The sequence below is a fragment of the Chroicocephalus ridibundus genome, chromosome 7 (assembly GCF_963924245.1).
Source record: "Chroicocephalus ridibundus chromosome 7, bChrRid1.1, whole genome shotgun sequence".
In the NCBI taxonomy this organism is placed as follows: domain Eukaryota; kingdom Metazoa; phylum Chordata; class Aves; order Charadriiformes; family Laridae; genus Chroicocephalus; species Chroicocephalus ridibundus.
Genome location: NC_086290.1, coordinates 24173382 through 24186009, shown reverse-complemented (window position 1 = coordinate 24186009; position 12628 = coordinate 24173382). Strand labels below are relative to the sequence as shown.

General features: G+C 36.9%; 1 protein-coding gene across 1 annotated transcript in view; it reads right to left on the bottom strand.

The window, feature by feature from the left end:
* Nucleotides 1–12628, bottom strand: part of LOC134518793 (collagen alpha-1(XXVIII) chain-like) — a 34170-nt gene that overhangs the window by 15378 nt on the left and 6164 nt on the right. The window contains exons 6-18 of the mRNA XM_063342003.1: nucleotides 12376–12420; nucleotides 11530–11556; nucleotides 11197–11241; nucleotides 10516–10560; nucleotides 9711–9764; nucleotides 8379–8447; nucleotides 7623–7691; nucleotides 5638–5706; nucleotides 3465–3533; nucleotides 2986–3054; nucleotides 2826–2894; nucleotides 1592–1660; nucleotides 312–383 (exon numbers count right to left, since the gene is read on the bottom strand). Coding sequence (XP_063198073.1) covers nucleotides 312–383; nucleotides 1592–1660; nucleotides 2826–2894; nucleotides 2986–3054; nucleotides 3465–3533; nucleotides 5638–5706; nucleotides 7623–7691; nucleotides 8379–8447; nucleotides 9711–9764; nucleotides 10516–10560; nucleotides 11197–11241; nucleotides 11530–11556; nucleotides 12376–12420 — 771 coding nt within the window. The remainder of the gene's footprint in view (nucleotides 1–311; nucleotides 384–1591; nucleotides 1661–2825; nucleotides 2895–2985; nucleotides 3055–3464; nucleotides 3534–5637; nucleotides 5707–7622; nucleotides 7692–8378; nucleotides 8448–9710; nucleotides 9765–10515; nucleotides 10561–11196; nucleotides 11242–11529; nucleotides 11557–12375; nucleotides 12421–12628) is intronic.

Here is a 12628-nt window from a genome sequence, read left to right as displayed (position 1 = left end):
CATGATCGGGAGGCTACAAAAGGTTGCCTGTAGCCATTTTACTGGTTTTCCTTCTGAGTTGCAGGGCATTTGGTGGATTAAAAAGAGCAAACAACTGTAAACAAGATAAGACAATCTCCTACCTAAAAAAAAAAAAAAGGAAAAAGAAAAGTTTTCCCCAAAAAGGTATGTTTGAAAGAGAATTTTTTTCACTGAAAAATGTGCTATTTTTCTCCTTGTCCATGAACACTCTCTCTTCTATATTTCAGCAAGGTAGAACAGTAGGAAAGCTTGGAGGGAAGCAAGTAGATTGAAGAGAGAGATGAACCAACCTTTTGTCCTGGGGCTCCATCTTCTCCTGGAAGACCAGGCAGACCTGCGAGTCCTGAAGGGCCTGGCTCACCCTGACATCAATAAAAAGTAAGTCCTTCTATTAATTGCAGGCTTGGTACTATTCTTTCTCTGAATCAAGGAAATCTATTTTAAAAAGTTTACTCAACTGTATATATATTTAGAGCAAACATTTATGCATATGAACCCGAATCTTGCAGGTTTTTTATAAAGACAACCCTCATGTATCTGGAACTATCCTACCGTGTGATTGTTTGAACTGTGCATTTTATCTATGCAATTAATATTATTAGCTATTAATGCTCCAACTAATTCTTAAAAAATAATGCCATCATTTCATTAAGTGGCACCATTTGAAGTAAGTATCAGATAGAGCTGACTGTGACATAATGATTGACATCTTGCTGGTGAATATCCGTACAAATCTATTAATGGCAGTGGAATTGTCATCAGCTGAGTTTCAAGAGGCTGGCCTGGTTTTAGATCAAATGGGATTATTTGAGGTCAAATGGGTTCACTCAGCGTTACCATATTTTGTGAAATTAAAAAAAGAAGCGGAATAGTTTCTTGCCTTTTCCAACCCCTGTCTCAAATCCCTAACAAACCAGAGCAAAACCAGGACAGCCCTGTGCCTTTCCACTATCACAAAAGTATCTATTCCCATATTTGATGTTAATCTGGCTGTTAATGACGTAGGGACTGGTTAATATCTTAGTCACTTTAGCACTAAGATAATCTGGTTACAGCTTCCTCTCCTCTAAGCAAGTGTGCTTTCTGTCTAGTGGCACAGCTTGTTTTTCATATGAAGGTGTGAGGATGTAGCTGCTGCTCTGTTCATGTCCTATCTTGTATGAAAAGGGAAGGACCACCTCAAAAAACACTTCTCAGTGCTTTTTTTCACCAGTTCTGGTGGTAGCTCAGCTTACACTGGGGACTGCGAGTTCTGGCAACTGTTTAATATTCTGGATGGTTTTCTGGACAGAGCTATAGGTGAGTTGTATGCCAACACTGACTTGAGTGTGGGGCAGGCATGTGGAAAATTTCAGTCACAATAAATCTTCCTACTTTTGTACAGAACTGGTGTATTTAAAACGTTCCCATTTCTAGAATTTGTTGAAAGTCTGTGTTAAAAATTTTAAAGACTAAGAACCTAAATTTTATTTCTAAAGCTATTTTTGTCTACAGAAAAGATACTCAAGAAACACAAACTTCAAATCCAAATAAATAAATAAGTTAAATAATTCCTTTATTAACAATGTACCTTAGAACCAGGTTCTCCAATACCTCTTTCTCCTGGCACTCCAGTCTCTCCTGGCAAGCCTTGTTCACCCTTAAGTAGAAATTATTTTTTAACAGTGTTATCATGGAAAAATATAAAAGCATATTCTTAGTTGCTTATATTTAAAGAAAGATTAGTGTGATATTGTCTTTAGTATGATGTATTAAACCCTTGGTCACAAAGACTGGGAGTCTGCAGCTTGTTTTGAGCTGTCACCAAAAAGTTGTCTGTGGAAATGATTCATGCTGTAAATCTATAATTACATGTCCCTCTGAATGTTTCCCGCCAAAGTAGCTGATATTTCAGGAGTCTATCTGACATCCACAGACAATTCACCCTTCTCTTTCTTTTTATCATTGGTAAAGCATATCCCTGCACAATCACTCAAAATGTAAGAGGTGATCTCTGATGCTGCAAAATTCTTTACCTGGCATGGACCCTTGACCCACTTACACCTTTAGTTCATTTATACTATTCTCTAATAGTCCTCAGTCATTCAGAACTTTATCTATCATCTCTTTCAGAAAATCACTTTAAATCTCCATTCTAAACACTTCAAGGGTGGTGTCTTTCATTAACAGTTCTGTGTTTTGAGAATCAGTCAATGCTAAATTATTCTGACAGTTTTCCTTCAACAAAGGTAATCTTCATTTTACCTTAGATGATTCTTAACTGCTAGATACAGTAAATACACTAAGTCAGGTGAGACAACAGGCAGCAGAAGTAACAAGGAAGGCAGCCAGTCTGTAAGGTATGTATATATTTTTTCTGGAATGGAAACAGTACAGTGAGGTTAAAAGACGATATTGAAATTTTGGTGGTGTTCTGTGTTAAGTGCAACTGCTTTCTGGAATTGCTGTACTGCACCTGCACCTGTTATGATGAAACTGCAAGTTCAAGGCAGACAACCCTTCCCATGGAAACCTATCAGACCAAGTGCAGTTCACTGACATAGTACCTCAAAGGTTCTGTGCTGAGCCAAGCCAAAACCTAAATAGATAGCTATGGCATTGGTTTGTCAAGGCTTTCCAGTGGAGTAGGATCTGCTCTACAGTTTAATAATATTAATTAAGAAAATAATTTCCTGCAGCTGTGTCAATACTTAGATTGGTGTTCAGCACTTCAACAAGCGTAAGAATAGAGACAGACATTTCTTAATCAGGAAACATAACAGTAAAAACAGAACAGTAGCTTTTACTTCAGAAATTTTCCTAACCTTTTGTCCAGGTAGTCCCTGTCCTGGTAGCCCTCTAGCGCCAGGTGGTCCTTTTGGGCCCTCCACTCCCTGAAAAGATCGGTTAAGTAATTATCAGAAATAAAATATTCTCTCTTACTACACATCTAAGTGTGGGGTGAGGGGGAAGCGAAAACTGCACCTTCTCTCCTTGAATTCCAATTCCAGGTAATCCAATTGGCCCAGGTAAACCAGGAGGACCGAATTCACCCTGGCAAACAACGTACCATTGCTTAGTTGTGTAAAGGTACAGAAACAATCTGGGATGGCTCCCGTGCTAGTCCATGTTGACTTCCCCTCTCCTGAAGTCAGTGAAGCTGGGGATCTGACCTTTTGTTCAGTTGCAAACAACTGCTAGTTTCTTTTTCCCTTTCTAAATCTTAACCTTCCCACAGCATCAGGTGCTTTTTGTAACATTTCCTATTTTAATATGAGGAGATGTTAAAATAGGTTGGGAGAGTTTATTGGGCATAAATCTCTCTACAAAATACTTTATTATCCAGGGCCTATTGTGGGTTCCTTGCCTCATTACATCTTTTGTAGTGAATATCAGCTCTGTGTTCCCTGTATTATGTAGATTTATTGGCACTTTTGTTAGTCCCCTGTGTATTTACTGCTCACCTTTTCACCTTTTATGCTGATGCCTGGAAGTCCACGAGGGCCTTTTGGTCCATCAAAACCACGTTCTCCCTACATGAAAAAATAATATGTTGTTAACTGTAGAAACACGCAGCTGATCTCTCTGAAGTTTCCTCTGTCATCATGAAAACCAAAACAAGAAAAAGCAGAAAGTAGCTCCTGAATCTGTTTTCCGGGATACCAAAGGGGTCATCTTTTCAAATGAGCTTGCTCGCAGTTTGAAATTGCTGATGAAAGAGCTGAACAAGCTTCTTTTTATCTTTCTGCCCTCGATTACTTGAGGTCCTGTTGTGCTTCCCCTCAAATCAATGGCAAAGCTACAACTGATTTAAATGAACGAGACTAACTGAAAGCTGAATTCTGCTTATTTACCTCATGGGTTAATCTTAATTAAGTGTAGCAATGAGGATCTGGCTCTCAGTAAGAATTTTGCCAGAATAAATACCAGGCCAAACTGTACTGTTGTAGAAGTCTGTTTGTAAATGTCATCATCTTTAGAAATGTTTATTTACAAAACAGAGATCTCAGGGAAAATGCAGGTTGCTAATAAGGACACAAATATTGTGCTTTCTTGTACTTCTGTTAAAACATGTAGAGACAGATTGTTAGGTTGTGTAAATTGTCACAGAATCACCCAAGGCAATAAAGTTGTGCCCCAGACAGATCTTTTCTCTCCCTTGTAACCAATTCCATCATTTTAACTTTGACTGAGAAACATCAAGGGGATTTCTGTTTAAAATAGCATACTTCACTCCTGATGCTATAGAACAGTGCCTTCATTTTCCTTTTTACTGAACTGTGAGCTTGCAGTAAAAATGTTCTGAGGAAAGCAACTGTAAAATTTGCTTCAGATTAACAAATCACCTGTTTAAACTGTGTTTAAAACCAGAGAGCTGACATACTTGGCAGCCATTAATAGGATTAGAGATACGAATAGACTCTGTTGATACGTGCTTGGCTCCAGGTCAGACTTGACAGTACAAAGTAGTAAATTTTTTATAGAATCAAGGTTCTGATAACACTGGCAGAATTCCGCTTTGATTATTTTATTCTGCCTATCTCAGTTGCTCAATAGTTTTGGTTAGATTATGCATTCTTCTGTACTTGTTCCCACTGTGCATTGTTGCTGTGCTTTACTTAGTAGTTTCCGTGTTTCTTCCCACACGAATTGGTATTTCAGTGGCAATGGAGTGATCTCTAAATGCATTTTCTAAATGCTTTTTTTGTTTGTTTTCATGCATGAGATCTGCTAAGGAAATACAAGCCATCAACAATGAGGTTAGATAATTTATATAATTCATCATAAAATTTATACTGGATGTTTGAAGATACTATGTTGCTAGCAGCAGTCAAATTTAAACCTAGCTGACTACAATATTGTGCTAAGCAAAAATCCCAAGATTTTTAGAAAATGGACAGTTGGGGCCTGCATATGCGAAACGATTTTTTATTGTTTTCCCAACCAAAATTGCCTCGGTGCTGGCATAAAAATGAGTGAACCATTTAGTTATTTATTTAGGTCTTGTACAAGCTGTGTCACTTTGTCGCTGTAACCAAAGGTCAAAGTGGGAGTTTGTTCGCAGCGGGCAGCGAAAGGAGCTCGCAGTGGGTCCATCCATGTAGGTGCAACTACTGCTGCCATTGCTTCCGTTGGATCTGAAAATTAGTAACAGCAGCTTCTTTTCCCACAAACTGAATTCAGATTTCTGTTAAAACGCATAAGCTAATGGCTGAGGTATTTAAGAAGCTTAGAAGTCCGTCTTTAGTGACAACAAAGATCTCTCTATGTAAGGATTTAGAAAAAAACAACAACAAAAAGCTGCATTTTTCATCTAGGAATCACTTTTATAATAGTTTATTTAAAGTTAGATCCTCGAGGCTGTTTTAAAATTATAATTCTTTCCAGGCTTAGGTCTCACAAATCAAGTGTCAGGTGAATTAAATATTGGCTTTACAGGCCCCAAAGGTTAGCTGTACCTAGAAGTCATGTTCGGACCAACTGAATTCTATGAAAACATATCAGGTTAATTGATGCTGAATGTTAATATTAATTTACAAGCGACTTTCTCTGATTCCCCTGTCTGCTATGGACTTGTTTTGGCATGCAATCATTTAATGGTGCTGCTCTGGTCTTAAAACCCTTCGACTGCTGTACCTTTGCTCCTGGAATCCCATCTCCTGGTGAACCTCTTTCTCCTTGAACACCTTGTGGTCCTTGAGGCCCCTGTTAACATAAGTTTAAAATGGCCTAGAATATGTATTAATCATTCAAATCAACAGCAGCAGGTTCTATGTCATTGTCGGTTTTAAGCATGTCTTTAAATGTTGGTGTAGTTGTAACCTGTTAAAAATAATACAGTAATATGATATTCACAGTGAATAAATGATGAGCATTCTGGCCTGCAGCAATAACAAGGCAGACAGTTTAATTTTCTCATTACTTATGAATCACAGGTTATGTAGCTAAAATTCCTATTCCTTATACTTTTGAAATCTTCACTCCCTAAACTTTAGTTTGGTTTACAAATTTTTACTTATCCTTATTAATGTATCAGTATAATCATGAGAGACAGGGAGAACCAGATTAAAGACCATGCAGAGTCGTACTGAAGAAGATGGAGCTGTAGAGAGATTTGATTGTAATTGGTGAAGAGAATACTAGCATGCCCTTCTCTTTTTGAAAGCAGATCTGATAGGAGCACAAGTAGCAAGTAAGACAACTAAAACCTTTCACTAAATGCAAGTTCAAAACCTGTGCATATTGAGCCAGCTTTACAGTGTTTTCCTGCATCTGTTTTTTTTTTCTCTAATGTATTCCTTGAGATTACACAATCACAGTAGATTTAGCTCTGCACAGCTTAAATATGCTTCTGCTTCTTCTGCATAGAACTTTAGAATTATGCCTAGTTCTTAGCTAAAGATAATTACACTGCATTCAGCCATAAAAAGAAAACTCTTTTGAAGCAAATACACTTTAAAGTAAATTTAAAAACCACCTTTAGTATATTTTTTTAAAATCAAAATCTTTTGTTATACCAGTACAGCTGTTGTGACTAACAAAGATGCACGTCACAGGCACCTTTTCCCCCACAAAGTGGCTTTTTTCTCTCTGCTGTTATTGAAGAGACTCAGGAAGCATTACTGCCCCTCTTTGACTGACTGTCACCGCTGGCTTTATGAGTAATGCTCTTTTCTTTGGGCTCTTCAATGAGAACTCACTCCTCTCCAGTAGTGTATTTCCAAGCAGGTTTGAGATCAGTCAGTTCAGTTACCAAACCATCTTTCTGGTTTCGATGGGAGCACCTCTTTTGAAATGATTATTACAAATCTTTCCTTGTCAATGGGGAAAAGCTGCTTGTGAAAAAACTGCACAAAATTTCCCTTGTGGTTGCACTAGGGGGTCTTCCATCCAGGTGATGAGAAATGAGTTTGAGTCTGCTGTATTGTAAATAGCTCAGTAAAAAAGTCTGACACTTTGAAAAAAAGCAACCCTAAAATTGGCATACTGATTTTCTGAATCACCACAAAGAGGTTGAGTATGCAGCTACCAGGAGGAGGAAGGGAAGGAAAAGATGGAAGAGAGTTCTGAGCCAAACTTACTATAAATTATGAAATTCAGTTTGTTTTTTTTTTTATTTCCCCCTCTGTTATCTCCAGGAAAGGTAATACTGGTCAAATTGCTACCTGGGACCACTTACGCAATCTGAATGTCTTTATTGAAGTTGTTTAGGTATGACTGTTTCTAATGTTACAGTGGTTGCAATGGAGTCTCTCCCTCAAAGCCGTAATGTTAATATTCTAATGATACTGAAAAGCAGTCAACCTCAGTTACCACATGTGGATTTGAATCTATCAGGGGACAGATTTATTTAAATATTTGTGTGGTTTTGCATAAAGTGTTATTTTTCCATAGCTGTTTTGGAGACTAAGAGAATTAGAAAAGTTAAGGAATTGGAAACATTTCCAATTTATTGAGGGAAATGAAAGGCAGACAACCTAGCATGTATGAAAGTCAGAACTAGCGGAAGAAAGAAAAGAGATGGTATCATTTAACACACAAATATCCCCTTTAATAGGGAAGCACTGAGAGTTTTTCCTTTCTGTCCTGCTTCCCTCTCACCAAATAAAAAATAGACATACCATAATTCCCGGCTCACCAACTCCGGGTGGGCCAACAGGGCCTGGTCTTCCTGTCAAACCGGTGTCACCCTTCAAAGAAAGATGTATTTTGAAAATGCCTGATTTAGGTATTCGTATCTGTGCAGCATATAACAACTCATCAGACATTCTGTGCTAGAAATAATTGATGTAGGAGAATACAGGAATGGCAGAGAAAATTTGAGCATCCTCAGAGTCATACAGCATGCAAGGCACCACAGAGACTGAGCTGGTGCAGTTCCCCAGCGTTAGGGGACAGCCTCAATTCTGCATTTGAGAGAAGGCAGTGTTGAATCTAAATGGTGAATTATTCCCATCATATGCTGAATACATTATGTATCACTTATTGATACTTTTCCAAGAAGTCAGTATTTCTATCATAGTGTTTCTGTTTTCTTTATGCCAGTCATCCAAAGCAACAAGTCTGTTTTTCACAGGATAATTTTTGTTTAAGACTACATATGCATTTTTACTGAGCCATATACTGCTTGGATTGAGTTATGTCATGTCAAGCGTAAAAACTACTGTAAAAAAATTCCTTTAAAGTACATACTTAAAATGTACTTTTTTTTTCCCAAACAGTTTTGATCAACATACAAAATACCTTTCCAGTACCATAAAAACATCATTTGGGGGCTGGAAGTTTCTCATGTACCAGCAAGTATATTATCTTGGCTGTCTCGATCTTCGTTTTTAGCCTACAGTACACGTACTATAGAAGATGAGAAATGCTTGTACCTTTGGGCCTGGCAGTCCTATTCCAGTCTCTCCAGGCAAGCCAGGTGGCCCAGGGAGACCTCTTTCACCCTTGTCAAAGAATGAAAAAAGAAACAATTCTGCTTATAAATTGGTGTCTAGGGAAATCAGTTTAACTCAGTTTGTAACTTAATTTTTTGTATATCCTGAATTTCAGCCCATTGGAATTGTCTTACAGAGTACTGAATCTGTTTGCCTGTTCAATGCTTCAAAATTCCCTTTATTAAGAATGTCAGTATCTCCTGTACAAAGTGATACCAGATTAAACAAAAGGAAAAATGTTTCGTTTCATGTGGGATATGAGAGTTTTGACACCCGACTGCTCTATGCCTCACTGTTGTCCAGCAGGCACTCTAAATGTGGTGCAAAGGAGATACCAAAAAACTTATTTTCAGGTTTTTCTCTACAATAATATCCATTTCAGTAGCTGAAGAACCCATTAGCCTTGGTTGAATTACTCAGCGTAAGGTTTTTCTGAGAAGCAAAGTATAACTGTGGTCTCTCTTAATGAACAGTTCTCATAATTGTCTATAATATGCACTGTTATTTGCATCTTCCATTAAACTACTATGATAAAGATATCAAGTCATCACAGAACCACAGGATGAAATGATCTCCATTGGTATACCTGGAACTTACAATGGGGTAAGTAAGAAGTAAACCCAGCAAATCTTAAGTGTTTAATAAATGTAAATCATAAGTTTTTTCAAACAAACAAACCAAAAATATATTCTGTTTACAGAGGGGACTGGATCTTGCAGTGAAGCACTGGGTGATTTCTGAGGCCCATCTGCAGAGGGCCCATTGCAAGACTGTGTCCCGAATTGTGCTCTTCCTTGTGACTTTCAGATATCTTCAGCTGAGCATCACTAAACAGTGGGACTGCTAATTTTGAGCTATAGAATTCTTCTTGAGAATGTACCTTTTCAAGAGGAGAGGTTTTTTTGAGATCTCAAACAGAATTCCTGCTTAGCACTTAGGGAAAAAAATAGTTTTAAATTGAAAACTGAAGAAATGCAATGCTACACTGCTGTTAAGTAATATTCTGTGATGCTGCCATATTTTAACTGTGAGAAAAGACTGGAGTGTGATTTGGACCTGAATCCAATATGGACCTGAATCCAATACAAAGAGTAAATGTTCCTTACTTAGGAACTCTGTAGAACACAAAGAATATATGATTTGCTAGCAATGTCACAATAAACTGCATCCCCTACAAGAAGGGCAGGGGTATAAGGATAAAAGCATTATTGTTGTGAGACTGTATTAATACCTTTTAACATTAAGAAAGAGAAGAAATAATGCCGTTCTTGCCTTTGATCCTTGTAGGCCTTCAGGCCCTTGATCTCCAGGTTGTCCTTGTAGACCCTATTAAAACAGGAGTGGTTTTAATGAGATTTTTCAAGCTTTTGGAACAATGGCAGCTTGAAAAACAACCTCTAATTTGCTGTAGTCTGCACGAAAATATGAGTTACAAACATTTTAGAACTGAAGCTTTGCTTTCTGATGTATGTGTAGATTCAGCTATTCAGCTCAGTTGGAGCTGAGTTTGGTAATTGGGGGACAGAATTTGTCTCTCCCTTTATTTGAATACAATTAAAGGTAATCTATAGTCAAGATTTACTGAAACATCTGTGACCGGCTAAGCTTCTTGGCCTTCAGTTCAAGAGTGTTGGGATGAAAAGAGACTAAAGTGTTCCCATGTACTTCTGTGAGACAATCACGGAATCACGGAATCTTCAGAGTTGGAAGGGACCTCTAGAGATCATCTAGTCCAACTCCCCTGCTAGAGCAATGAAATAGTTAAGACACTGAATGGGAAATGAGTGATTTTGTTTTTTATGGAACTATATTTGCTGTCGTCTTTGAGACTGAATGCATTATAAGGATGATTTATTTGTCTAGACTGCTCCTCCAAATTCTTGTTACTTTTGCTGTTTCAGAAGATAGATTTTTTTATGTCTTGAACTCAGTGACTCAAAGATTCCATGATGGTTGTGGTACATTTTTTCACAGCTTTGAATACCAGGGAACCAGGTATTGTTGTTTTTCTAAGTTTTTTTCTTTTCTTTTCTTTTCTTTTCTTTTCTTTTCTTTTTTTTTTTTTTTTTTTTTTTACCTGTAGCCCTCTTGTTCCTCTGGGGCCTACTGGACCTTCAGGACCCTGGAAGGCAAGTGGAAAAAAAGATACATTTATGAGTATTTAGATTTGGTCAAAAACACTTTTAGATAACTTTTTACTAATGTATCTTATTTAGGTATCTTTACATTAAAATAAAAAAGAAAATCAAGAGAAGCTCAGCAGCCAGCAGGTATTGAATAAATATTTTTAAAATGGACAGTGGTAATCAGAATACAGAGTAAGAATGAACAGAGTTACTTATCAAGGACTAGTAATGCAGGATTAAACTCTGTTTCATTTAAAATATTGACAGCAATTGTACACCAAATCTTGAAGACTGGCATTAGAAACCATGATTTCATCTTCACCTCTCGTTCCCTTTGCTTCCTACTTCAAACCTTTTGCTTCTGTTAAAGTCGAGTTTTCCCATTGTTATAAACAGGTTTAGGCTTGGGCCTTAAAAGGAATCGCGTGAAAATATAGAAGGAGCTGAGAAAGTTACTGAAAATAGTATCCTTGCTCACTTAATTTTTTAAAACTGACAGTTGTTAATTTCCCTCAGACTTAGAATTAATATTTGCCTTAAATCTATCATCATGGTTGTTTCTCAGGGAGTTGTAGTTTTTTCTGTATTTTAACTGTGTTTCTTGAAAGCCTAACAACTTTGTGCCTACTTACTCTGTCTCCTTTTATCCCTGGGATTCCACATTCACCTCTTTCACCCTGGAAAGGAGCAGGAATAAATATTTATGAGATATATTGAGCATATCATCCTTATTCTTTGGATGCTTTGGTTGCAAACCTAAATGTTATTCTGTTCATGACATATTATAGCAATTGCGCTGCAAGTTCATTGGGGAAGGGGCACATCTATTAGAGCTTGTGCAGCAGCTGGTAAGATGATGTTGTTGTTCATTACTAGTATTTATAAGAAATATGGCACTATACATAATAAATAATAATAACATCAAATATCTGTATGTAAGCAGAAGTTCTGACTAAAAGTAGTACCTTCTCTCCTTTATATCCAGATTTCCCCTGGGAAAATAAAAAAGCAAAGCAGGTTGTGAGGATATATAACGCAAATGTAAGAATGTGCATATTGACACTATTGACGTTCAACTCTCTAGAAAAGCCGCATTTCAGGTTATAATGAACAATTAAGTAGAAAAGGTGATGTCTGATAAACGTGGTAGTATGACTCTAAATCCTGTCATGATAGATGCTGTTGTTATGTGTGAAGAAATCTTATGGAAGTGTCATTTTAGACTGTGATTTTGATGATGTAAAAGCAGATCAACTAGAGTTCGTATTTCCATCTTAGTAAGAAACATAGTAAAATAAGAAAGCCAGAGAAAAGTCACTAATTAAAAAGGAATAAATAAGAAATAATGAATAAATAAGAAAAAATAAAGTAGAGTGATTCATACGTGAATGAATTCAGAGTTAGGCACTAAGAGGCTGGTCCTACAGTTAAGTCCTATATGTATTTCATTCATCTTTTTCATTGCTATTACATACTGGATCTTTTATTTGCCAAATGAATTTAAACTGACCCATAAAGATGCAGAGTGTCAATTTCTGCAATGTTCTTAGATTATCATAGCAGAGCTTTTCATGCTTTTTAGGAGGGCCTATGTATTATTAGAGAGTATTTTCTACATCACTCTTATAAGAAGGAATTAATCCCTTTGTTTAAGCAATGGTAATATTTTCCGATTTTAGTGTTAATGAATCATTAGCTGGTAAACCAGAATTTAAAGTTGCTATTATAATTGGGGAAAAAAAAAAAGGTGGTGTTTTGCCTTGAAGGAACACTGCTTACTGGAGAAGAAGGGGAAAAAAATCTTTTTTTACCTCTATTCCATCTCGTCCTGGGATTCCATTAAGACCTGGCTCCCCCTATGAATAATCCAATATCAAGATCAGTGAAATCAGGATAAGATAGTATTGTCCTTATTATCTGAGTAGACATCCCAATGCAATACAGGAAGCATACCAGCTCTTTCTTTTTATACTCTTCATGTTTTTTTATGTTAGATATAAGATTTTAATTTGTAAAGAATATTAGTCTTTACTACAGCAAAAGGGTGTAGATGAAGTTTAAGAA